The 27,479-nt window shown below is 42.0% G+C and overlaps 1 protein-coding gene across 7 annotated transcripts in view; it reads right to left on the bottom strand.

Annotated features, from left to right (window-relative positions):
* Positions 1-27,479, bottom strand: part of LOC128687865 (multidrug resistance-associated protein 1) — a 314,708-nt gene that overhangs the window by 272,381 nt on the left and 14,848 nt on the right. For all 7 annotated transcript variants that reach the window (XM_070083525.1, XM_070083523.1, XM_070083524.1 and 4 more), the window contains exons 2-3: positions 6,818-6,994; positions 1,864-1,989 (exon numbers count right to left, since the gene is read on the bottom strand). In XM_070083525.1, the coding sequence (XP_069939626.1) occupies positions 1,864-1,989; positions 6,818-6,994 (303 nt within the window). The remainder of the gene's footprint in view (positions 1-1,863; positions 1,990-6,817; positions 6,995-27,479) is intronic.

Here is a 27,479-nt window from a genome sequence, read left to right as displayed (position 1 = left end):
TGCAGATGAACAAGGAGGCTTCAGAATGGGTAGGGGATATGTAGACCAAGTGTTTACATTGAAACATAAAAGTGAACAACATTTAGATAAAGGTAGGGAAGCTTCTGTTGCTTTTATGGATTTAACAAGGGTTCATAATAGGGTGGATAGGGAAGCAATGTTGCAGATGTTGCAAGTGTATGGAATAGGTTGTATGTTACTAAATGCTGTAAAGAATTTGAATGAGGATAGTGAGGCTCAGGTTAGGGTGTGTAGGAGAGAGGGAGATTACTTTCCAGTAAAAGTAGGTCTTAGACAGGGATGCATAATGTCACCATGGTTTTTTAACTTATTTATAGATGGGGCTGTAAAAGAAGTAAATGCTAGGGTGTTGGAGAGTGGGGTGGGATTAAATTATGCAGATTTAAATACAAAATGGGAGTTGACACAGTTACTTTTTGCTGATGATACTGTGCTTTTGGGAGATTCTAAAAAGAAGTTGCAATGGTTAGTGAGTGAGTTTGCGAGAATGTGTAAAGGTAGAAAGTTGAAAGTGAACAGAGATAAGAGTAAGGTGATCAGGGTATCCAACAATTCAGATAAGGAAAAATTGGATATCAGATTGGAGGGAGGGAGTAAGGAAGAAGTGAATGTGTCATACTATTGTGTTCTTCTCTATCCACTCATAGTTTCAACAGCCTGAGTTTATGATGAATTAGACACTTGTGCAACACTTGGATATCTTTATTGAGGAAACATTTCGCCAACCACTCCATGCAGAAGTGGAACAGAATTCTTCCTCCGTAAGCCATGCATGTCGTAAGAGGCGACTAAAATGCCGGGGGCAAGGGGCTAGTAACCCCTTCTCCTATATACATTACTAAATTTAAAAGGAGAAACTTTTGCTTTTCCTTTTGAGCCACCCTGCCTCATGAGAAATGACCAGTTTGTTGAAAGAAGAAGATTTTACCAACCAGTTGCTTCCTCAATCTAATAGAGAAAATAATGTGGAAGATCAGGAGGAGTATGAGGTAATCAGTCCTTCCACCTGGAGTCGATATGATCAGTCCATCAGTCTTGATGGACTGATCACTGGACTAAAGAATGATTTTCCGTAATGAACTGACATCCATTGCAGGTTACCTACTGTACTTTAGTGTAATGAGCAGAACATGTGAAGCAGAAAGGACGAAAAAATTATTATCATTGCTTATTTGAGTGAGGTAAGTGAAAACAAATACAAGGGCGTGCACAGCTGAAGGAAAACGAAATAAATGCTTATCCATTTAGAAATTTGCAGAAATATATAAAGGTAATTAGAAGCAGTTTTCTTATTTTTAGTAAGTTATGCGAGAAAAGGGGTTACTAGCCCATTGCTCCCAGCATTTTAGTCGACTTTTACAACACACATGGTTTACGGAGGAAAAATTTTTATTCCACTTCCTCGTGGATATGAAAGGAAAATAATAAGAACAAGAACTATTAAGAAAAACCAAAGAAAACTCCGATGAGTGTACATACATAAATGTGTACAAACATGTGTAGAGTGACCTAACTGCAAGTAAAAGAAGCAAGATATACCTGTCATCTTGTGTGTTTATGAGACAGAAAAAAAAGAGACATCACTCTTATCATCATGTAAAACAAATACAGGTTTCTGTTTTACACTCATTTGGCAGGACAATAGTACCTCCCTGAGCTGTTGCTGTCTACCAACCTACTTCTAGGACAAAGACAGTGATTATGTGTGAATGATTGTGAAAGTGATTCTTTGTTTTGGGTCCTCCTGCCTTGGGAGAGAGCTGGCATGTTGAAAAAAAAAATTAGAAATAGATGAAGTTTTAAAGTGATTCACCTTGTTATACTTAAAGGGAAGATACTCACTACAGACACAAAAATGACAGATGGCATCATATAGTCCACACCTGGAACAAAGGAGCCAGTACTATCTTGATGAACAGTATAGAAAAAAGCTATACAGTGAAGAATAAGTATCAGCACTGACACAACCTGAAAGCAAATTATAAATGTAGATTATATGCAACAACATTAGTGAAAATATTTTTACAATAAAGCAAAAACAAAACCTTGCACATTATTTGTTTTCATTAAGTACTGTAGATTGTCTAATCATCACTCTTAACACTTCTTCACTCTTTTATGTATTCCTTACAACAAGCCCTGCATGTCACACTCATCCACTTGTCTCAACATAGCCCAACACACATTCCATGTACTCCTTTAACAATACAGGACAGGTTATCACTCTGCTCCATTACCCAACATCACATCTCATCCCACAAACTCCCTAAACCATAAGTACCAATTTTTTTTTAATACATTGGCAGTCTTAAAGGTTATATCATTTCACCACATTTGCTTTTAAACTGATGTACCTCATTACATGAGAATACATCAGTGTTGAAATGGGTAACTACATACTCTGTACTATACTGATGGTGAATTCTATTTTTCACATCCATAGTAACATTTATACTGATAATAACCCTTTGATTGAACTTTGTATAGAAAGGGGTTTAGTTATAGGTAATACATATTTTAAGAAAAAGAGGATAAATAAGTATACACGATATGATGTAGGGCGAAATGACAGTAGTTTGTTGGATTATGTATTGGTAGATAAAAGACTGTTGAGTAGACTTCAGGATGTACATGTTTATAGAGGGGCCACAGATATATCAGATCACTTTCTAGTTGTAGCTACACTGAGAGTAAAAGGTAGATGGGATACAAGGAGAATAGAAGCATCAGGGAAGAGAGAGGTGAAGGTTTATAAACTAAAAGAGGAGGCAGTTAGGGTAAGATATAAACAGCTATTGGAGGATAGATGGGCTAATGAGAGCATAGGCAATGGGGTCGAAGAGGTATGGGGTAGGTTTAAAAATGTAGTGTTAGAGTGTTCAGCAGAAGTTTGTGGTTACAGGAAAGTGGGTGCAGGAGGGAAGAGGAGCGATTGGTGGAATGATGATGTAAAGAGAGTAGTAAGGGAGAAAAAGTTAGCATATGAGAAGTTTTTACAAAGTAGAAGTGATGCAAGGAGGGAAGAGTATATGGAGAAAAAGAGAGATGTTAAGAGAGTGGTGAAGCAATGTAAAAAGAGAGCAAATGAGAGAGTGGGTGAGATGTTATCAACAAATTTTGTTGAAAATAAGAAAAAGTTTTGGAGTGAGATTAACAAGTTAAGAAAGCCTAGAGAACAAATGGATTTGTCAGTTAAAAATAGGAGAGGAGAGTTATTAAATGGAGAGTTAGAGGTATTGGGAAGATGGAGGGAATATTTTGAGGAATTGTTAAATGTTGATGAAGATAGGGAAGCTGTGATTTCGTGTATAGGGCAAGGAGGAATAACATCTTGTAGGAGTGAGGAAGAGCCAGTTGTGAGTGTGGGGGAAGTTCGTGAGGCAGTAGGTAAAATGAAAGGGGGTAAGGCAGCCGGGATTGATGGGATAAAGATAGAAATGTTAAAAGCAGGTGGGGATATAGTTTTGGAGTGGTTGGTGCAATTATTTAATAAATGTATGGAAGAGGGTAAGGTACCTAGGGATTGGCAGAGAGCATGCATAGTTCCTTTGTATAAAGGCAAAGGGGATAAAAGAGAGTGCAAAAATTATAGGGGGATAAGTCTGTTGAGTGTACCTGGTAAAGTGTATGGTAGAGTTATAATTGAAAGAATTAAGAGTAAGACGGAGAATAGGATAGCAGATGAACAAGGAGGCTTTAGGAAAGGTAGGGGGTGTGTGGACCAGGTGTTTACAGTGAAACATATAAGTGAACAGTATTTAGATAAGGCTAAAGAGGTCTTTGTGGCATTTATGGATTTGGAAAAGGCGTATGACAGGGTGGATAGGGGTTCAATGTGGCAGATGTTGCAAGTGTATGGTGTAGGAGGTAGGTTACTGAAAGCAGTGAAGAGTTTTTACGAGGATAGTGAGGCTCAAGTTAGAGTATGTAGGAAAGAGGGAAATTTTTTCCCAGTAAAAGTAGGCCTTAGACAAGGATGTGTGATGTCACCGTGGTTGTTTAATATATTTATAGATGGGGTTGTAAGAGAAGTAAATGCGAGGGTCTTGGCAAGAGGCGTGGAGTTAAAAGATAAAGAATCACACACAAAGTGGGAGTTGTCACAGCTGCTCTTTGCTGATGACACTGTGCTCTTGGGAGATTCTGAAGAGAAGCTGCAGAGATTGGTGGATGAATTTGGTAGGGTGTGCAAAAGAAGAAAATTGAAGGTGAATACAGGAAAGAGTAAGGTTATGAGGATAACAAAAAGATTAGATGATGAAAGATTGAATATCAGATTGGAGGGAGAGAGTATGGAGGAGGTGAACGTATTCAGATATTTGGGAGTGGACGTGTCAGCGGATGGGTCTATGAAAGATGAGGTGAATCATAGAATTGATGAGGGAAAAAGAGCGAGTGGTGCACTTAGGAGTCTGTGGAGACAAAGAACTTTGTCCTTGGAGGCAAAGAGGGGAATGTATGAGAGTATAGTTTTACCAACGCCCTTATATGGGTGTGAAGCGTGGGTGATGAATGTTGCAGCGAGGAGAAGGCTGGAGGCAGTGGAGATGTCATGTCTGAGGGCAATGTGTGGTGTGAATATAATGCAGAGAATTCGTAGTTTGGAAGTTAGGAGGAGGTGCGGGATTACCAAAACTGTTGTCCAGAGGGCTGAGGAAGGGTTGTTGAGGTGGTTCGGACATGTAGAGAGAATGGAGCGAAACAGAATGACTTCAAGAGTGTATCAGTCTGTAGTGGAAGGAAGGCGGGGTAGGGGTCGGCCTAGGAAGGGTTGGAGGGAGGGGGTAAAGGAGGTTTTGTGTGCGAGGGGCCTGGACTTCCAGCAGGCATGCGTGAGCGTGTTTGATAGGAGTGAATGGAGACAAATGGTTTTTAATACTTGACGTGCTGTTGGAGTGTGAGCAAAGTAACATTTATGAAGGGATTCAGGGAAACCGGCAGGCCGGACTTGAGTCCTGGAGATGGGAAGTACAGTGCCTGCACTCTGAAGGAGGGGTGTTAATGTTGCAGTTTAAAAACTGTAGTGTAAAGCACCCTTCTGGCAAGACAGTGATGGAGTGAATGATGGTGAAAGTTTTTCTTTTTCGGGCCACCCTGCCTTGGTGGGAATCGGCCAGTGTGATAATAAAAAAAAATAAAATAAATAAATAACCCTACAGAAAGGATCCCATCACTTTTTTACCTAATGCAAGGTAACATTTATGAAGAGATTCAGGGAAACCAGTTAGCCAGATTTGAGTCATGGAGGTGGGAAGTACAGTGCCCAATAGAGTGAGTGATGGTGAAAGTGTCGCTTCTTTTTTGGATCAACCTACCTCAGTGGGAGACAGCCAATACTTTAAAAGAGGAAATGCATAACCATCATTTACCCCATCATTCTTTTGCTAGAATTGCTCCGACTTCACAATTCAGGTGCTCTACAAACTACAATACCCTCACCCCTCCTTCAGTGTGCAGGCAGTGTACTTCCCACCTACAGGACTTCAGTCCACCTAACTGTATGGATATATGTATATTGCATACAGAAAATGACTGTACTGAAAGGAGTCATCTAAATTTATTATAGCTTAAGTTATATGTACAGTACAAATATATTAAAAGAGCATCAATTTTGTTGAAAATTATTTTCCTTGCAGAGTAATATAGGGTTAGCTTTTATATTTATATCCAAGTCCTCTTATGATACAGAGTAAAATTTGTCATATACATATACAGTAGGACTGCAGCTCACCTAAGTGCCTGACTTGGTCACATGACACAGCTGGTATTCACCCAACTGTGTCATATGACCAAATCAAGACAACTTAAAATATTCATGGATTTGATTTCAGGTGCTCTGGATTTGATTTTAAATGGGTGGGGGCTGTTGCAGGTCGAAGGGCCATTTGAAGTGTGATGTCCACACACTTCTGGCAAGACAACAATTGAGTGACAATGAAAGTATTTCCTTCTCTGGGTCATCCTACCTTCATGGGAAAAGGAAAATGGGGTAAAAAAAAAATGCATCCATTCATATAAAAGTAACATTACATAACAAAAAATAACACCAATTTGTACTCTTTCTTACTGTTTAACCCTTAAACTGTCCAAATGTAGATATACGTTGACGTGCGGCAGGCTCCAAACGTAGATCTACGTTTTTTTACATGCTTTCAAATGGGGAAAATCAAGGTCGGTGCACTACGCATATGAATGTAGATCTACGTTTGGACAGTTTAAGGGTTAATGAAGATCATTCTAACTGATTAAGCCCAGATAATTACCATGCAGTTCACTCTGGATATTTAATAAGACAATATATGACTGATCCAAAATGTATGAAAGTCATACTGTTATAATTATCATAAATTCAGAATAAGAATGGGCTTATTCAAGTTCCATTTTTATTGTAGATGAAGACTTTTCCTGGTAGATTCAAGATGAACAAAGATATAGAAAGAAGTGCATAAAAATAAACTTTATATGAAACTACTATTACATTTACTATATTTCAATAGCAATATGAAATTTTATTGTCACATAAAGAGCACTACTGAAATTTAGGTATACATGTATATTCAACTACTGTACAACATGAGGCTGGCTACTCTATAAAATTTAATTCAGCTACCAAAAAAATATTTAAAACAATACATTAGTTTCTTATGAGCAATACTAAATAGTTATTCTAAATACACCAGCCACATACATGCATGAAATATGGACCATACAAGAAATCTTTATAGATTTAATTTGAAATATTAAAAGAATATGTAAGATGAACCAACAATAAAAGCACTGAAACTTCACTACTGACCAGCTTGCATATGTTGAGCAAGGTCCATGGTACTAGTCTGTCCATACTCTGACGCAGGTAGAAAATTTCTAGTGGAGCAAACAAAAACAGAAACCCACATGGCACCCACACTAGGACCGTCTGCTCGAAACATAGTGTGAAGTCTGGATCATTTGAATTCCAAGTGATATTCAAATCCTGAAATAAAATAAAATGTGTGATGAAGTAATGCTTTACACAAATGATAATACGAATAGTATTGATTGATTGGGAAGATTAATTTGTTTCAAGATAGAAGTTCAGGGCTACAGAAGAAAAGAAAAACATCCTTAGTACAATAAACACTTATCACAATCTAATCAGCCAGAGACATCATTTATGATGCAGATACTGTAACAACTGTATTTCCATCAGACATGATAATCTGAAAATAAAAATGAAAAAGAAGTGTATTTGAAATAGAGCAAACAATGACAGCAAATAAGTGAAAAGGAATGGAAATAGTTGGATAACCACTGATCATGCTGGGTATTTTCAGCATTCTAATACTACACAAACTAGATGTATTTTTGAGCATTCTAATACTACACCTTAAACTAACACAATCCAAGAAAGGTATCCCTGTATTCCATAAGCTCAGTCTCCTCTAACTCAATGAATGAAAAAGGAATAATGGAGGGCAATTATAATATTCCAATGCAGCAAAATATAAAAACATGTACATGTGTGTATATGTTTGTGTACATGAATTTCTACATGTATGTGTGTTTTCATATGTACACAGTACATGTGTGTATGTATTTGTGTGTAGATATGCATATGTGTATTTAATTTATGTTTGGAACTTTTTTATATGTATGAATGTGCAGATGTACTCACCTATTTGTGGTTGCAGGGGTCGAGTCATAGCTCTTGGCCCCGCCTCTTCACTGGTCGCTACTAGGTCCTCTCTCCCCCTGCTCCATGAGCTTTATCATACCTCATCTTAAAACTGTGTACATATAGTTCCTGCCTCCACTACATCACCTGCCAGACTATTTCACTTCCTAACAACTCAGTGACTAAAGAAATACTTCCTAACATCCCTTTGACTCATCTGAGTCTTCAATTTCCAATTGTGACCCCTTGTTTCTGTGTCCCCTCTCTGGAACATTCTGTCTCTGTCCACCTTGTCAATTCCTCGCAGTATTTTGTATGTTATCTTGTCTCCCCTGACCCTACTGTCCCAGTGTCATCAGGCTAATTTCCCTCAACCTTTCATCGTTTCTGACTCACTGAGTGAGAGCAATTAGGTCATTTGAGGGTGTTCAAGTCTCTCAGATATTGTAGCATTGAAAATCCCCCAGGATGCGACCCACAAGAGTCGACTAACACCCAGGTGCTTATTTACTACTAGGTGAACAGAGGCAACGGGTGTAAGGAGACTTGCCCATACATCTCGTGTATAAGAACATGTGCATACAAATGTATACATGTGCATATAGTACATGTATGTATGTACATACCTGTAAATGTATATGCATGCATGTGTGTATTATGTGCGTGTGTGTGTGTGAATGCATAAATTTATGCATGTATTTTTCTACACAATAGACCCCTGGATGTCTTCAAGAAGGCACTGGACAGGCACCTAAAGTCAGTACCTGACCAGCCAGACTGTAGTTCATATGTCAGTTTGCGTGCTGCCACCAGTAACAGCCTGGCTGATCAGACCCTAATCCACCATGAGGCCTGGTCTCAGACTGGACCGTGGGGGTATTGACCCCTGAGACCCTCTCCAGGTCTACTCCAAGTATACCTGCATGCATGTGTACATAAGAATGTGTGAGAATGAATGCATGCATGTACATGTGTATGTACACCTACCATCCGACTTACGACCTGCTCGACTTACGACCACTCGACTTACGACCGTGTTTTTCATGCCAAATTTACATAAGAACATAAGAAAGGAGGAACGCTGCAGGAGGCCTGCTGGCCCATACTAGGCAGGTCCTATACAATTCATCCCACTAACAAAACATTTGCCCAACCCAATTTTCAATGCCACCCAAGAAATAAGCTCTAATGTGAAAGTCCCACTCAAATCCAACCCCTCCCACTCATGTACTTATCCAACCTAGATTTAAAACTACCCAAAGTCCCAGCCTCAATAACCCAACTAGGTAGACTGTTCCACTCATCAACTACCCTATTTCCAAACCAATACTTTCCTATGTCCTTACTAAATCTAAACTTATCTAATTTAAATCCATTACTGTGGGTTCTCTCTTGGAGAGACATCCTCAAGACCTTATTAATATCCCCTTTATTAATACCTATCTTCCACTTATACACTTCGATCAGGTCTCCCCTCATTCTTCGTCTAACAAGTGAATGTAACATACGAGTCTTCAATCTTTCTTCATAAGGAAGATTTCTAATGCTATGTATTAATTTAGTCATCCTACGCTGAATGTTTTCTAACGAATTTATGTCCATTTTGTAATACGGAGACCAGAACTGAGCTGCATAATCTAGGTGAGGCCTTACTAATGATGTATAAAGCTGCAATATGACCTCTGGACTTCTGTTGCTTACACTTCTTGATATAAATCCCAGTAATCTATTTGCCTTATTACGTACGCTTAGGCATTGCTGTCTTGGTTTAAGGTTGCTGCTCACCATAACCCCCAAGTCCTTTTCGCAATCTGTATGGCTAAGTTCTACATCATTTAACTTATAAGTACTAGGGTTATGGGCACTCCCAAGCTTCAGAACCTTGCATTTATCTACACTGAACTGCATCTGCCACTTTTCTGACCAAGAATAGAGTTTGTTTAAATCCTCCTGAAGTTCCATAACATCTACGTTTGAATCAATTATCCTACCTATCTTTGTGTTATCGGCGAATTTGCTCATATCACTAGTAATTCCCTCATCAAGATCATTGATATATATTATAAACAACAACGGGCCCAAGACTGATCCCTGTGGAACGCCACTTGTTACAGATCCCCACTCGGACTTAACCCCATTTATGGACACTCTCTGCTTCCTGTCAGTGACCCATGACTCGATCCACGAGAGCACTTTTCCCCCAATGCCATGAGCTGCCACTTTCTTTAACAGTCTATGGTGCGGAACTCTATCAAAAGCCTTACTAAAATCTAAGTAAATAATATCAAATTCTTTATTGTGGTCAACAGCCTCAAAAGCTTTACTGAAGAAAGTTAATAAATTAGTTAGACAAGACCGGCCTCTTGTGAATCCATGCTGAGTATCATTAATCAAGCTATGCTTATCGAGATGGCTTCTTATAATCTCAGCTATAATTGACTCTAGTAATTTGCCTACAATTGAGGTCAGGCTTATTGGGCGGTAATTTGACTGTAACGACTTGTCCCCTGTTTTAAAAATAGGAATTACATTAGCCATCTTCCACATATCAGACACTACACCTGTTTGAAGAGATAAATTAAAAATATTAGTTAATAGTTCACAGAGTTCCATTTTGCATTCCTTAAGAACCCTTGAAAAAACCTCATCAGGACCCGGCGACTTATTTTGCTTCAGTCTGTCTATCTGCTTCACAACCATCTCACTAGTGACTGTGATGTTACATAATTTATCTTCTTCTAGCCCACTGTAAAAATTAATTACTGGAATATTGTTAGTGTCTTCCTGTGTAAAAACTGAGAGAAAATAATTATTTAAAATCAAGCACATTTCATTCTCTTTGTCAGTAAGGTGCCCATAGTTATTTTTAAGGGGACCTATCTTATCTCTAACTTTTGTTCTATAGACCTGGAAAAAACTTTTTGGGTTAGTTTTAGAATCCCTAGCAACTTTAATTTCATAGTCCCTTTTAGCTTTTCTTATCCCCTTTTTAATGTCCCTCTTAATGTCAATATACTGATTCATAAGATGACCCTCACCTCTTTTGATACGCCTATAAATTCCTTTCTTATGCCCTAGTAGATATTTGAGTCTATTATTCATCCATTTTGGGTCATTTCTATTTGATCTAATTTCTTTATATGGGATAAACGCTCTTTGAGCAGCATGTATAGTGTTCAGAAAACTGTCATATTGATAGCTCTCTTCGTTACCCCAGTCAACAGATAAGTGTTCTCTAAGCCCATCGTAATCTGCTAAGCGAAAATCTGGGACTGTTACTGAGTTATCGCTACTATCGTACTTCCATTCAATGCTAAAGGTAATTGATTTGTGGTCGCTAGCACCCAGTTCCTCTGAAATTTCTAAATTATTAACAAGGGATTCATTGTTTGCCATAACTAAGTCAAGCAGGTTATTTCCCCTTGTAGGTTCTGTCACAAACTGCTTCAAAAAACAATCCTGAAATACTTCTAAGAAGTCGTATGATTCTAAATTCCCAGTCAAGAAATTCCAATCAACATAACTAAAGTTAAAGTCTCCTAGAATTACTACATTATCATGCCTTGTGACCTTAACAATTTCCTCCCATAGTAGTTTCCCTTGGTCCCTATCTAAGTTTGGGGGACGGTATATCACTCCTAAAATCAGTTTTTCATGCCCCTCTGAAAATTCTATCCAAGCAGACTCTGTATGTGTTACTTCAGACTTAATACCCGTTTTTATGCAACAGTTCAAGCAATCTCGGACATACAATGCAACCCCACCCCCCTTCCCAATACTTCTATCTTCTTGGAACAATTTAAAACCCTGAATATGACATTCCGCAGGCATGTCCTGACTTTTTGAATTAAACCACGTCTCAGTTAAGGCAAATACATCAATGTTACCTGCACTAGCAACTAATCTCAACTCGTCCATCTTATTCCTAGCACTACGGCAATTAGCATAATAAACATTGAAAGACTCTCCTTTCTCTTTACCCTTCCTGCTCATTTCTATTTTTCTACTAAACCTATTACTGTCCTTATCACCCAAGGTCCCTGGCTTTTCAATATCTACCTCGTTCTTATTATTACTAGTTCCCCTATTACTCGTAATATTACTACACTGGGACTTCACTGTTTTCCTGCCAAAACCCATACCACTAACTACTCCTAGTTTAAAGTCCTAACTGCTCCCTCCACTGCAGTTGCCAGTGCTCCCACCCCACACCTAGATAAGTGAACCCCATCCCTGGCATACATGTCATTTCTGCCATAGAAGAGGTCCCAGTTGTCAATGAATGTGACCGCATTTTCCTTACAGTATTTGTCCAGCCAGCAATTGACACCAATTGCCCTGGACAACCATTCATTTCCAACTCCCCTCCTTGGCAAAATACCACATATGAGAGGGTTCCCACCCTTACTCCTAATTATTTCTATTGCTGACCTATACCTGCTAATCAGGTCTTCACTCCTACGTCTGCCAACATCGTTGCCTCCAGCACTGAGACAGATAATAGGATTACTCCCATTACCTCTCATGATGTCATCCAGACGGCTAACAATATCCTCCATCCCAGCCCCAGGAAAGCAAACTCTCTGTCTCCTATTCCTGTCCTTCAAGCAGAACACCCTATCCATATACCTAACTTGGCTATCCCCAACAACAACAATATTCGTACCTTCCTTGGTGTCGTTCGTCGTGACGTTCCCAGTAGTCGACTCACATTCGTCGGGTAGCACTGAGAATGTATTAGATGTTTCCACAACAGTTTCCACGGCAGTCTCTTTCTTCTTCATCGTTTCTACCTTTCCATTCGTCTTCTTGATCGTCAACTTCTTTCCCTGCTGTCCAGCCACTGACCAGTTTCCCTTCTTGACCTGAGGACTCAAAACAGGAGGACTACTACGAATTTTTTTGTTTTCCTCGGTCAGTCGCCGAATTTCCATATTCGCCATCCTCAATTCTTCCTTAAGCTGTTGGTAAAGTTGCTTGATGGAGGGCATCTTGCTTCAATTCTAGAGAGCGTGCAAACAGGTCTTCACAGAGCCAAGTATACGTCAACACTGCGCAAAAGCCAACTCAATCAGGAGCTACTGCGCAGCACGTCCGCACGGCCCAACAGCGATGCGAAATAAACAACTATTTGTGTTGTACACAGTGTTTATCCTAAACCTTACAATATAAAATACAGTACTAACAGCATAAAAAGTAAAGTAAAACATGAAATACCAAAATAAAACAAAATAAAGTCATTACAAAAATGTTTTGTTGATATTCAGTAGTAAAGTTCGACTTGCAACCATTTCGACCGGTTCTCGGAACCGAACTCGGTCGTAAGTCGGATGGTAGGTGTATTTCTGTGTGGGAGCAGAGGAAGCTAGTATGGATAAATACCTAAAGAGTACCTGTAGAACGTTTCGGGGGTTAGTGTCCCCACGGCTCAGTCTAAGACCAGGCCTCAAAGTAGATCAGGGTCTGATCAACCAGGCTGTTACTCCTGGCTGCATGTGAACTGACATACGAACCACAGTTCAGCAGGTCAGGTACTGACTTTAGGTGCCTGTCCAGCGCCTTCTTGAAGACAGCCAGAGGTCTATTGATAATCCCCCCTTATGTATGCTGGGAGGCAGTTGAACAGTGTTGGGGCCCCTGACACTTGTGTCTGCTAGTGGTGCCCCTGCTTTTCATTGGGGGGATATTGCATCATCTGCCAAGTCTTTTGTTTTGTTCCTACCTTGTCTCACACAACATACTAAACTCCTGTCAGTTTGGATTCAGGACTAATAAAAGCACAAATGATGCTATTATACACATGCTAGAACTAATATACACAGCTCTTGAGAAGAAAGAAGTCCCGCTGGGAATCTTCACTGATTTACGTAAAGCTTTTGATACAGATGACCATGATTTCCTGCACATCAAATTAACACACTATGGTATAAGAGGGCACTCCCTCAACTTCCTAAAGTCATACCTTAGTAACAGAAGCCAATGTGTGTACAAATATGGAGCAAACTCTTCCACTCACCCAACCACAGTCGGTGTCCCACAAGGAAGTGTCCTTGGCCTACTCCTCTTTCTCATTTACATCAATGACCTACCAAATGCATCACAACTACTCAAACCCATATTATTTGCAGATGGATCTATAATTTCCTCACTAACAGAACACAGAGAGTAGTAGTCAACAGAGTAAAGTCTGAGGCAGCTACGGTGAAAAGCTTTGTTCCACAAGGCACAGTACTCGCTCCCATCTTGTTCCTCATCCTCATATCTGACATAGACAAGGATGTCAGCCACAGCACCGTGTCTTCCTTTGCAGATGACACCCGAATCTGCATGACAGTGTCTTCCATTGCAGACACTGCAAGGCTCCAGGCAGACATCAACCAAATCTTTCAGTGGGCTGCAGAAAACAATATGAAGTTCAACGATGAGAAATTTCAATTACTCATATATGGTAAACACGAGGAAATTAAATCTTCATCAGAGTACAAAACAAATTCTGGCCACAAAATAGAGCGAAACACCAACGTCAAAGACCTGGGAGTGATCATGTCGGAGGATCTCACCTTCAAGGACCATAACATTGTATCAATTGCATCTGCTAGAAAAATGACAGGATGGATAATGAGAACCTTCAAAACTAGGGAGACCAAGCCCATGATGACACTCTTCAGGTCACTTGTTCTATCTAGGCTGGAATATTGCTGCACGCTAACAGCACCTTTCAAGGCAGGAGAAATTGCTGACCTAGAAAATGTACAGAGAATCTTCACGGCGCGCATAACGGAGATAAAACACCTCAATTATTGGGAGCGCTTGAGGTTCCTGAACCTGTATTCCCTGGAACACAGGCGGGAGAGATACATGATTATATACACCTGGAAAATCCTAGAGGGACTAGTACCGAACTTGCACACAAAAATCACTCACTACGAAAGTAAAAGACTTGGCAGACGATGCAACATCCCCCCAATGAAAAGCAGGGATGTCACTAGCACGTTAAGAGACCATACAATAAGTGTCATGGGCCCGAGACTGTTCAACTGCCTCCCAGCATACATAAGTGGGATTACCAATAGACCCCTGGCAGTCTTCAAGCTGGCACTGGACAAGCACCTAAAGTCGGTACCTGACCAGCCGGGCTGTGGCTCGTACGTTGGTTTGCGTGCAGCCAGCAGTAACAGCCTGGTTGATCAGGCTCTGATCCACCAGGAGGCCTGGTCACAGACCGGGCCACGGGGGCGTTGACCCCCAGAACTCTCTCCAGGTAAACTCCAGGTACGTCTTCTCTCACCCAAACCCAGTCATACTGGCCAACACTGTTAATGCCAAATTGCAGAAAATATCTACACCTGGATGATGACTAATAAGCTTACTCTCAATAAACAGTACAGAATGGGTCACATAACCAGAGACCAAACAAAATGTTACTCGTCAATCCTAACCAGCCTGATAAGAAGGGCTAAAAAATTGTATTATGAGAACAAATTATCCAACTTAAAAGGTGATATAAAAAAGACCTGGAAAACCCTATCAGAAATTCTAGGAACAAGAAAGATAATCAGGAAAAAGTGCAATGGAACTAACAAAACCAGATGAACCCCAACTCCCACCAACTGAAACAGCAAACAGACTCAATAATTTCTTCTCCACCATAGGAAAAAACCTTGCCAATAAAATCCCAAGCTCAAATACCCCACCCAATGACTACCTCACTGGCAGCTACCCGAACACACTGTTCCTAGCTCCGACTAACCCAACAGTAGTCTCCCTTATTATCAACGCACTAAAAAACAAGACAGGAGATTTAAATACCTTACCACCCTTTATATACAAAAAAGTGTCGCAAATGCTGTCACCAATCATTGCAACACTCTTTAACAAATCCATCGAATCCTCTACCTTCCCTACAGTTCTCAAAATAGCGAGGGTCACCCTGATACTTAAAGGAGGAGACCAAACAGACTTGAGTAACTATAGGCCAATATCCAACTTACACCCTCTCTAAAATCTTCGAAAAATTAATTCATAAGCGAATCTATTCCTACCTCATCTCCCACAACATACTCAACCCCTGTCAGTTTGGGTTCAGGCCTAATAAAAATACAAATGATGCTATTATACACATGCTAGAGCAAATATACACTGCACTCGAGAAAAAAGATTTGCTCCATATAAAATTGTCACACTATGGTATAAGAGGGCACTCCCTCAACTACCTAAAGTCATACCTCAGCAACAGAAGCCAATATGTGTACACAAATGGAGCAAACTCTTCCGCACAGCCAATTACAGTTGGTGTCCCACAGGGAAGTGTCCTTGGCCCTCTTCTCTTTCTCGTTTACATTAACGACCTACCAAATGCATCACAACTACTCAAACCCACACTATTTGCAGATGACACTACATATGTCTTCTCTCACCCAAGCCCAGTCATGCTAGCCAATACTGTAAATACCGAATTACAGAAAATATCTACCTGGATGATGACTAACAAACTTACTCTCAACACTGACAAAACCTACTTCATTCAGTTTGGAAACAGAGCTACAGATGTCCCTCTTAACATAATGATAAACGGATCACCTATCACAAAGCTCACAGAGGGAAAATTCTTAGGAATCCACCCTGATAATAGACTCAAATTTCAAACATGTACAACAAATTTCCAAGAAAATTTCCAAGATCGTAGGCATACTATTGAAGATACTGTACTATGTTCCACAGTCAGCCCTCCTGGCCCTATATCACTCACTCATTTACCCCTATCTCACCTATGGAATTTGTGCATGGGGCTCAACAACAATAAACCATCTCAGACCTTTAATTATCCAACAAAAGGCTGCAGTCAGAATGATAAATTCCCACTACAGGCAGCACACTCCACCAATATTCAAAACTCTAAACCTACTCACCGTACAAAGCATCCATACTTATTATTGTACCAACTACATACATAGAACACTTAACTCAGATATAAACCCTCCCCTCAAATGTCTCCTTACCAACCTCAACAGAACACATGACCAAAACACAAGGCACAGATCACTCTTTGATGTTCCTCATGTCAATCTCACACTATGCAAAAACTCAATGCACATAAAAGGCCCAAAAATCTGGAATTTTTGCTAATTAATCTTTTTTTGTAATCATTATTACTTACTAAAATTTTATTAAACACCATATTTACTACCAGTCAATTTTACTTTTGTAATAATGTTGGTAGAATTACTGACAATATGTAAAGTAAAAGGACACAAGTGTAACTAATGTGACATTTTATTGTGGCAACGTTTCGCTCTCCAGGAGCTTTGTCAAGCCGACATAAACAGTATATGGACACAGAGGGCATATAAAGGCTCAGAGTGAGTTGCAATACTAGTGAGGTACCATTTTGATGTTCACTAGTGGTAGTAGTAGTAGTAGCAGCAGCAGTGACAAAAGTTGTAGTAGTGGTAGTAATATAATATGGTAGAGCAATTAATTCATACATGAGTAAATAGATATAAAAGCTATTACTTGGGTAACATAAAAATAGGTTGGACAAATATAGACTGGATAGAGAAGGCCTTCTCTATCCAGAAGGCCCTCTGTGTCCATATACTGTTTGTGTCGGCTTGACAAAGCTCCTGGAGAGCGAAACGTTGCCACAATAAAATGTCACATTAGTTGCACTTGTGTCCTTTTACTTTACAATTTTACTTTTGTACATTAATCATTATTTTATACTTTTCATAACATTTTGTTGCCAAATTTTCAAGTTTGTATATTCAACTCCAACCTTTATATTATCCTTTGTACCTGTGTACCTGTCTACCATCTTACTATCATATTATAACCAAGTCATTGCCATTGTTATTTTTTACTTATTATTCTTTTGGTACTTTAATTTGTGAATTTTATTTTGTCAATTTAAATCTAGTTATACTCTTGATCTTGTTAACAACCTATACCAGACCCTAGTGCAATTGCAAGTACCATTTTAATTTGTATTTTTATATTATAAGTTTATACCTAGTTGTACTTTAGCTCATTCTAGCTCAATACATAGACAACAATAAATTCATTATATTAGACCTTTGTGCAATTACAAGAGTGAGTCTGGTGCCACTTGTAATTTTTTTTTTATAGTATTAGTTTATACCTAGTTGTACTTTAGCTCATTCTAGCACAACACATAGATAATATCAATTTCATTATGTTTATTAGTGACTATACTCTATATGACCAAAGTGCTTTAGCGGTATACTTATCCAAACCTCCCAGCACTACAGAAATCAGTATTAGAACTCACCACATAATACAGGATATAAACAACCACTAAACCTAAAAGATGAATGATCACGTTGACCCTGATCTAAACCTCCATAATCTAACACACAATCAAAACTTATTGGAAAGTAACTGCCTTTATTACACAGCATCACAAGCCAGCACTATCCCGAACTATGCTCAAAGTCTATCAGTTCTTAACTACAACATCAGGTCCTTAAGCAAACACTATGATGACCTCCTGGCACTCCTTAAGTCACTAAAGACACCCTTCTCCTGCATTATTCTTACTGAGACCTGGCTTAAGCAGGACACAATTGATATCAACCCACTACCAGGATACACAGCAATCCACAACTGCAGACCATACCAAGTCGGGGGTGGTACTGCAATCTATTACTCTAACCAACTATCTTGTATTAGCACTAATTGCTTTAGTGATGAATATGGGGAATACATTTTTGCTAATTTTACTGTAAAAACCTCAAGACGCCTATAACAATCAGTGCCATTTACCGGATAACCCACACAAACATCCCAAACTTCAGTGAGAATCTAAAGTCACTAATAACAAATAGACAAATGAACAAGCACCACCTTCTCTTAGCTGAAGACTTCAATATCAACCTTGGCCTACCAGATGATCAGTCTGTAACTGATTTCATCAACAATATGAACAACGCACTTCTCATACCAACAATAACTAAACCAACCAGGCTGACTGAGACAAGTGCAACCATAATAGACCACATACGGACCAATATACTAGCCCCCCTTAAATCAGGGATAATCACAGACAGCACTACTGACCACTACCCAACCTTCCTCTTAACAAACATTAGTAAACCGTCACTCGAATACAAGAGGACCTAGTAGCGATCAGTGAAGAGGGGCCAGGAGCTGAGTCTCGACCCCTGCAACCACAATCAGGTGAGTACTTTCTCACTCACAAGTGGAAAAGTCTAGCAAGTGATGTAGTGGAGGCAGGAACCATACATAGCTTTAAGACGAGGTATGATAAAGCTCATGGAGCAGGGAGAGAGAGGACCTAGTAGCGTTCAGTGAAGAGGGGGGGCCAGGAGCTGAGTCTCGACCCCTGCAACCACAATTAGGCGAGTACACACTCACACACTCTCTTACACACACTCACACTCTCTCACTCACACACACATACACATGAAGACCCAGATGAGTCAAAGGGATGTTAGGAAGTATTTCTTCAGTCATAGAGTAGTGAGGAAGTGGAATAGCCTAGCAAGTGAGATAGTGGAGGCAGGAACATACGTACGTACACACACGCACAAGCACACACACGCACACATACGCACACAAACACACTAGGTGAGTACAGGATCTGCTGTTAGGCACTTGAATAGCTGTAGCACACACACACACACACACACACACTGGGTGAGTACAGGATCTGCTGTTAGGCACTTGAATAGCTGTAGCACGCACGCACGCACGCAGGCACGCACACACACGCGCACACACACACACACACACACACACACACACACACACACACACACACACACACACACACACACACACACACACACACACACACACACACACACACGTACTCATATACAACAGGCCTAGTGTCTAATCGACATGTGCCTAGGACAAAAATAGTAACTAACACACTAGGCGAGTACAGGATCTACTGTTAGGCACTTGAGTAGATGTAGCATGTACACACACACACACACACCCAGCACACCAGCCAACCAGCACGGATTCACGGAAGGCAAATCCTGTGTCACAAACCTTCTGGAGTTTTATGATAAAATAACAGAAGTAAGACACGAGAGAGAGGGGTGGGTTGATTGCATCTTCTTGGACTGCAAGAAGGCCTTTGACACAGTTCCTCACAAGAGATTAGTGCAGAAGCTAGAGCATCAGGCACATATAACAGGAAGGGCACTGCAATGGATCAGAGAATACCTGACAGGGAGGCAACAACGAGTCATGGTACGTAATGATGTATCACAGTGGGCACCTGTGACGAGCGGGGTCCCACAGGGGTCGGTCCTAGGACCAGTGCTATTTTTGGTATATGTGAACGACATGACGGAAGGGTTAGACTCAGAAGTGTCCCTGTTTGCAGATGATGTGAAGTTAATGAGGAGAATTAAATCTGATGAGGACCAGGCAGGACTTCAAAGAGACATGGACAGACTGGACACCTGGTCCAAAAAATGGCTTCTCGAATTTAATCCTGCCAAATGCAAAGTCATGAAGATAGGGGAAGGGCACAGAAGACCACAAACAGAGTATAGGCTAGGTGGCCAAAGACTGCAAACCTCACTCAAGGAGAAAGATCTTGGGGTGAGTATAACACCGAGCATGTCTCCGGAAGCACACATCAATCAGATAACTGCTGCAGCATATGGGCGCCTGGCAAATCTGAGAACAGCATTCCGATACCTTAGTAAGGAATCATTCAAGACACTGTACACCGTGTATGTCAGGCCCATACTGGAGTATGCAGCACCTGTTTGGAACCCGCACTTGATAAAGCACGTCAAGAAACTAGAGAAAGTACAAAGGTTTGCGACAAGGTTAGTTCCAGAGCTAAGGGGAATGTCCTATGAAGAAAGATTAAGGGAAATCGGCCTGACGACACTGGAGGACAGGAGGGTCAGGGGAGACATGATAACGACATATAAAATACTGCGTGGAATAGACAAGGTGGACAAAGACAGGATGTTCCAGGGAGGGGACACAGAAACAAGAGGCCACAATTGGAAGTTGAAGACACAAATGAGTCAGAGAGATAGTAGGAAGTATTTCTTCAGTCATAGAGTTGTAAGGCAGTGGAATAGCCTAGAAAATGACGTAGTGGAGGCAGGAACCATACAGTTTTAAGACGAGGTTTGATAAAGCTCATGGAGCGGGGAGAGAGAGGGCCCAGTAGCAACCGGTGAAGAGGCGGGGCCAGGAGCTAAGACTCGACCCCTGCAACCACAAATAGGTAAGTACAAATAGGCGAGTACACACAACACCGAGCACATCACCGGAGGCACACATCAACCAAATAACTGCTGCAGCATACGGGCGCCTGGCAAACCTGAGAATAGCGTTCCAATACCTTAATAAGGAATCGTTCAAGACTGTACACTGTGTATGTTAGGCCCATACTGGAGTATGCAGCACCAGTCTGGAACCCACACCTGGTCAAGCACGTCAAGAAGTTAGAGAAAGTACAAAGGTTTGCAACAAGGCTAGTCCCAGAGCTCAAGGGAATGTCGTACGAGGAAAGGTTAAGGGAAATCGGACTGACGACACTGGAGGACAGAAGGGTCAGGGGAGACATGATAACAACATACAAGATACTGCGGGGAATAGACAAGGTGGACAGAGATAGGATGTTCCAGAGAGGGGACACAGGGACAAGGGGTCACAACTGGAAGCTGAAGACTCAGACGAGTCACGGGGACGTTAGGAAGTATTTCTTCAGTCATAGAGTTGTCAGCAAGTGGAATAGCCTAGCAAGTGAAGTAGTGGAGGCAGGAACCATACATAGTTTTAAGAAGAGGTATGACAAAGCTCAGGAAGCAGAGAGAGGACCCAGTAGCGATCAGTGAAGAGGCGGGGCCAGGAGCTGAGTCTCGACCCCTGCAACCACAATTAGGCGAGTACAATTAGGTGAGTACACGCGCACACACACACACTAGGCGAGTACAGGATCTACTGTTAGGCACTTGAATAGCTGTAGCATGCACACACACACACACACACATATATATACAGGATTTCACACCTTCCTGTGAAGTGACCCTCTAACCCTTCCTTCCCCCCCCCCCCCCATCTCTCTCCCTCTCCTCCTCTCTCTCTCTTTCTCTTGCTCTCTCTCTCTCTCCCTCTCTCTCGTCCTCTCTCTCTTTTTTTTTTTTTTTACACAGGGTTTGACAAGGTTAAGGATCCCTAGCTTTATTGACAAGCTATTTACAGGTTAAGGATCCCTAACTTTATTGACAAGCTATTTACAGGTTAAGGATCCCTAGCTTTATTGACAAGCTATTTACAGGTTAAGGATTCCTAACTTTATTGGCAAGCTAAGAGCTGTTACCTACATCAGCTCATTTGAAAGCATTTTTATTGTTATGAGACATACAAGTAGGGAACAGGATGAAGTTAGAGCCATCTGTGGGCAAGCATTTTCATTTGATCAACTGACTTTATCTCGTTGACATCATTATGCTGTACGAATGTGTTCCATACTCGAGTCATCCTGGGTATGTATGATCTCAGATAGAGTGATGTTCTGGAGAAGGGTACAGCCAGAGTGAAGTTGCTGCTTTCTGCCCGTCTTGTGGCATAAAAGCTTGTTTCACGCTGTCCTCGAAGTGGATCCAAGTGTGGTATTTTGACAATCTTGGCCTTGTACATAACAGTAAGGCCACCCACATCCCTCCTATGTTGAAGGCTCTGCTGAAATGACAGATCTATCCAGGATGGGTCCAGGCGAGAGATGAGACGTCTTACTCTGTTCTCTACTCTGTCAAGCAGTCGCAGATGAGAGGGGGGGCAGGCAAACCAAGAAAGTGGAGCATACTCAAGGTACAGGATCTTGCAACCCCTACTGTCAAGCAGATGGGAGATACGGCGAAGTGCTGTAAGCTTCCTGGCTGCCTTGTTTGCAAGATTTACAATGTGGTTCTTCATGGTTAGTTTGGAGTCAAATTTCACCCCAAGGATATCAACTTCTTCTCCAGGTGCCAACATCCTCCCATTCATCCTTACTACTGCACCAGCATTACCATCATGGTGCCTAGAGACGATCATCATTTGCGTTTTCTCAGGTGCAAATGTTACTTGCCATCTATTTCCCCAAGCTGATATAGCTCTCAGCTGGTGATTGATGTAGCTTAGAGCAGCTGGCATTTCTTCTCTTGGATAAGTGAATGTCAGTGTACAGTCGTCTGCATATGCATGTGATTCTGGGATGAGATGAAGAAGGTCGTTGAAGTAGACATTCCATAACAATGGACCCAGCACGCTTCCTTGTGGAACACTTGCCCCAATAGGATGTCTTGCTGATTCCATTCCATTGAGAACTACACTTAGAGATCTACCATGAAGGTAATCACTGAGGAGACATAGAGTAGAGCCTGCAATTCCCAGTGCTTGAAGTTTTGCTAAGAGGCCCTGGTGCCACACCCGGTCGAAAGCGCCAGCAATGTCCAGTGCTACCACACAGCTGACTTTGGATTCATCCAGTGACTGGTGCCACTTAGTGGAGAGGTTTAACAACAGATCAGCAGCAGAGTAACCTTTCCTGAAGCCATATTGACGATCACAAAGTAGTGAGTGGTAGTCAAAAAACTCTGTCATTTGTCTTGAGATTACTGTCTCAATGATCTAACCAGTGATTGACAGGAGTGACACTGGTCTGTAGTTGCTGATTTCTGCTCTGCTCTTTTTGTGAACAGGGACTACATTTGCCTCTTTCCATAGAGAGGGCCATTTACACTGTACTAGGCAGTGCTGAAAGATGCGAGTTAGAGGTGCTGCTAGCTGGTCTGCACATCTTCTCAACAATCTTGGGCTCAACTTGTCTGGGCCCACAGCCTTTTCTTGGTCAAGCGATTTAAGTAGGAAATGCACCTCCTCCTGCCTTATTGTCACCACTGACAGTTTTGACACAGTTCTTGCAGCTAGCCAAGGAGGGTCCCTTGCTGGATCAGGAACTTGCATTTTGGTAGCAAAGTGTTCAGCAAAGAGGTCTGCCTTCTCTTGACTACTAGTAGAGGTGGTCCCATCCTGTCGATTTAGAGGTGGAATAAGTTCATCAGGCAGATAACCTTGTCTGTCCTTGACCAGGGACCACCAGGTTTTGGAGCCTACCCTACCTGATGCTAACTTTCTTTTAGTGTCCACCTCCCATTTAGCAATGGCCCACTTTTGAACATCACCCATATGCCTACAGGCTTACATGTGCAAGTTCCTGTTATAGGTGGTAGGATGTCTCTTATACCTTCGCCATGCTTTGTACTTAGCAGTAGCAGCCTCTCTACAACGAAAGCCAAACCAAGGCTGATCTGTAGGCTTTGTCACATATTGCCGGTGAGGAATGTGTTCTTGTTGTAGATTAAGGATGTGTCCAGTGAAGGCTTTCACTTGGTTGTCAACATCCCCTTGGAGAAGAGCATTCCAGTCGGTGGTGGCGAGCTCAGAGCAAAGGGCTGGCCAATTACCTCTTTCCCATAGCCAGGTTGTGCGTGTGGACTCCTCACCTCGTTCTGTTGGGATCTTAAGTGTCGTAAAAACAGCCTTGTGGTCAGACGACCCAACATAGCCGAGGGGTTGACAAGTGCCTATGCCTTCTGCCAGATCACTCACTACTGGGTCAAGGGAGGAGCCAGAGATATGAGTAGGGAAATCAACAAAGTTTCTCATGTCAAACACTGCAAGAAGGTCATCAAAGTCCCTCTGTATAAGGTGCTGGTTGAGGTCACCAACAATTATAATATGTTGACAGTTGTGTTGTAGCAGAAGGGAGTCAATATTTTCCATTAGGAAGGTGATAGGGTCTGCATGTTGCCACTGAGGTCTGTACATTGCACATGCTAGTACAGAGGTACGAGTGTTTATACAGAGCTTGAAGAACATCATTTCAAGATGTGTAGGGGTGGCAACATCAATGTGCTGGGCATGAACACTTTTAGAGAAGCACACAGCAACACCTCCTCCTTGCCCTTGCATGTCTCTTCTCATCCATGAGGTGTAGCCAGCAATTCTTGCAAAATTTTCTGGAGTTCTGTCATCCAAAAATGTTTCAACAACAGCTATCATGTCGGGACGTCGAGTGTTCACAAAACTATGTGTGAGCTCTCCAACGTTAGTAATGAAACCTCTAATGTTGGCCGACAGGATGCTGATAGACTGGCTCCTCATGATGAAGTGGTCAGCTTGAGGTGGTGGGTGTGTAGGGAATGTAAGGTGCCTGCCCTTGAGAGAGGTAGGGTATTGAGGCAGCTGCAGGGATGTAAGTCTGTGGTCTTGTATAAGGCACAATCCCACCTGCTGGGCTGGGATAGGAGTAGCTAAGTGGGTGACGTGTGAGAGTGTTCACCAATTCAGAGATCCTGCTGGTTTGTTCTGAGAACAGGTCTCTAAACAGGTGGCCCTGTCTGTCAAGTTCCTTTTTCTTCCGACACTGGTCCTCCTTATGTCCTTTCTTGTAGCAGTAATTACACCTGGTATCTCGCAGGCAGTTGTTGGCAGTGTGCCCCTTCCGGTGACAGCGAGAGCACAGCCTAGGTGCCTGGGAGGGTGGACTAGGATTTGTTGCACCTCCTGTGTTTTGCAGATTTGTCCTCAGATTCTGCCGCTGGAACTGTGTTAGTGGAGGGTGAGACCGCTGTAGATGTCTTCCTCCTCCACGTCCTCCTCCACGTCCTCTCTCTTCCTCTCTCTCTCTCTCTCTCTCTCTCTCTCTCTCTCTCTCTCTCTCTCTCTCTCTCTCTCTTCCTCTCTCTCTCTTCCTCTTCCTCTCTTCCTCTTCCTCTCTTCCTCTTCCTCTCTTCCTCTTCCTCTCTCTCTCTTCCTCTCTCTCTCTTCCTCTTCCTCTCTTCCTCTTCCTCTCTTCCTCTCTTCCTCTTCCTCTCTTCCTCTCTCTCTCTTCCTCTTCCTCTCTCTCTCTTCCTCTTCCTCTCTCTCTCTTCCTCTTCCTCTCTCTCTCTTCCTCTCTCTCTCTTCCTCTTCCTCTCTCTCTCTTCCTCTTCCTCTCTCTCTCTTCCTCTTCCTCTTCCTCTCTCTCTCTTCCTCTTCCTCTCTCTCTCTTCCTCTCTCTTCCTCTTCCTCTCTCTTCCTCTTCCTCTCTCTCTCTTCCTCTTCCTCTCTTCCTCTCTCTCTCTTCCTCTTCCTCTCTCTCTCTTCCTCTCTCTCTCTCTTCCTCTTCCTCTCTCTCTCTTCCTCTTCCTCTCTCTCTCTTCCTCTTCCTCTCTCTCTCTTCCTCTTCCTCTCTTCCTCTTCCTCTCTCTCTCTTCCTCTTCCTCTCTCTTCCTCTCTCTCTCTTCCTCTCTCTCTCTTCCTCTCTTCCTCTTCCTCTCTCTCTCTTCCTCTTCCTCTCTCTCTCTTCCTCTTCCTCTCTCTCTTCCTCTTCCTCTCTCTCTTCCTCTTCCTCTCTCTCTTCCTCTTCCTCTCTCTCTTCCTCTTCCTCTCTCTCTTCCTCTTCCTCTCTCTCTTCCTCTTTCTTCCTCTCTTACTCTCTCTTCCTCTTCTTTTTTCTCTCTCTCTCTTCCTTTGTTACTCCTCTCTCTCTGTTACCTTTTCCCTCTCACTTTCTCCCCCCTTTACCCTTCTTTTCCCCTCTCTCCTTCTACCCTCCCCTTCTCTTTCTCCCTCTCTCCCCCTTTTTCTTTTTCTCTTTCTCTCTCTCTTTCACTAAAAAAAAAAAAAAGGGTTGGGACTCACAGGAATCAGGGATCAGATGACAATGGTACTGGTAGGGAGGAATGGATGGAGGAGCAGTGGAAAAGGATAGAGCAAGAATGGGAGAGAAAATTAGGAGAGCTTTCTGAAAAAATGGAGAAAGAGCTCTCTGTGAAATGGAAAAAGAGGTTGGAGAAGGAGACAGAATTGGGAGGCACAAGTCGAAACTGCAGTAGCCAGGGTAAAGGTCCTAGAATTTGAGGTAAACAGGCTGAAGCAAGTCTCAGGGGTAGTGACCAGAGAAGACACACCATACGAAGCTAAGAGGCTGAACAGGAAGAAAGGAGATATGAATTATGCTAAGGTCATATCAGCCTGCAAAGAAGGGCCAGGGAGTGGAAGGGAAGAGCAGATGGGTGCAGATGGAGAGGGAGATAAGTCGAATGCTGAGGCACAACCATGCTACCAAGAGCCACTGGAAAAATCAAGGGAGAAAATGACCACATACAGACAGGAACCAGAGTCACAGAGGGAGAGGCAATGGGAGGAGGAAAGGGCAAAACCAGTGTTTATCAATGGGCTTCGGGAGAGAGAGGAAAGGACACACACTGAAAGGCGGCAGGAAGAAAGAAAGGAGATTGAGAAAATCATCACAAAAATAGGGGGAGAAGACATGGACGAGATTGTAAATTTTCAGAGAATAGGCGGGTACTTGAAGGGGGAGAAACCGACCGATCAAGCTGATTCTCAGGACAGAAACAGTGCGGAACAGGATCCTCCAAGAGAAACCACGGTTGAAAAGCTCGGAAGAGTACAAGAAGGTGTTCGTAGACAGAGACAGAACACAGAGAGACAGCAGCTGAGGGAGAGGACAAAAAAGTGAAAGGAGCTAGGAAAGGAGACAATGATGGAACCAGTAGAGGTCAGTCAGAGCAGAACAGAGCAGCAAGGGCAAGCACACACACAACTATCCTCAGAACCCCACAACCTATCACACCATCCCAACACACAATACAATCCATACCCACAGCTTCCACCCAACCCCCAACCATAGAATCCCACAGTATGCTACCAGGTCTCCCACCCCCACAGGCCCCCCAAACCACAGTGTTGGAAAGGAAACTGAAGGTATGGTACACAAATGCTGATGGAA

Source organism: Cherax quadricarinatus, chromosome 10 (assembly GCF_038502225.1).
Source record: "Cherax quadricarinatus isolate ZL_2023a chromosome 10, ASM3850222v1, whole genome shotgun sequence".
NCBI lineage: Eukaryota > Metazoa > Arthropoda > Malacostraca > Decapoda > Parastacidae > Cherax > Cherax quadricarinatus.
This window is presented reverse-complemented; position numbering and strand designations above follow the sequence as displayed.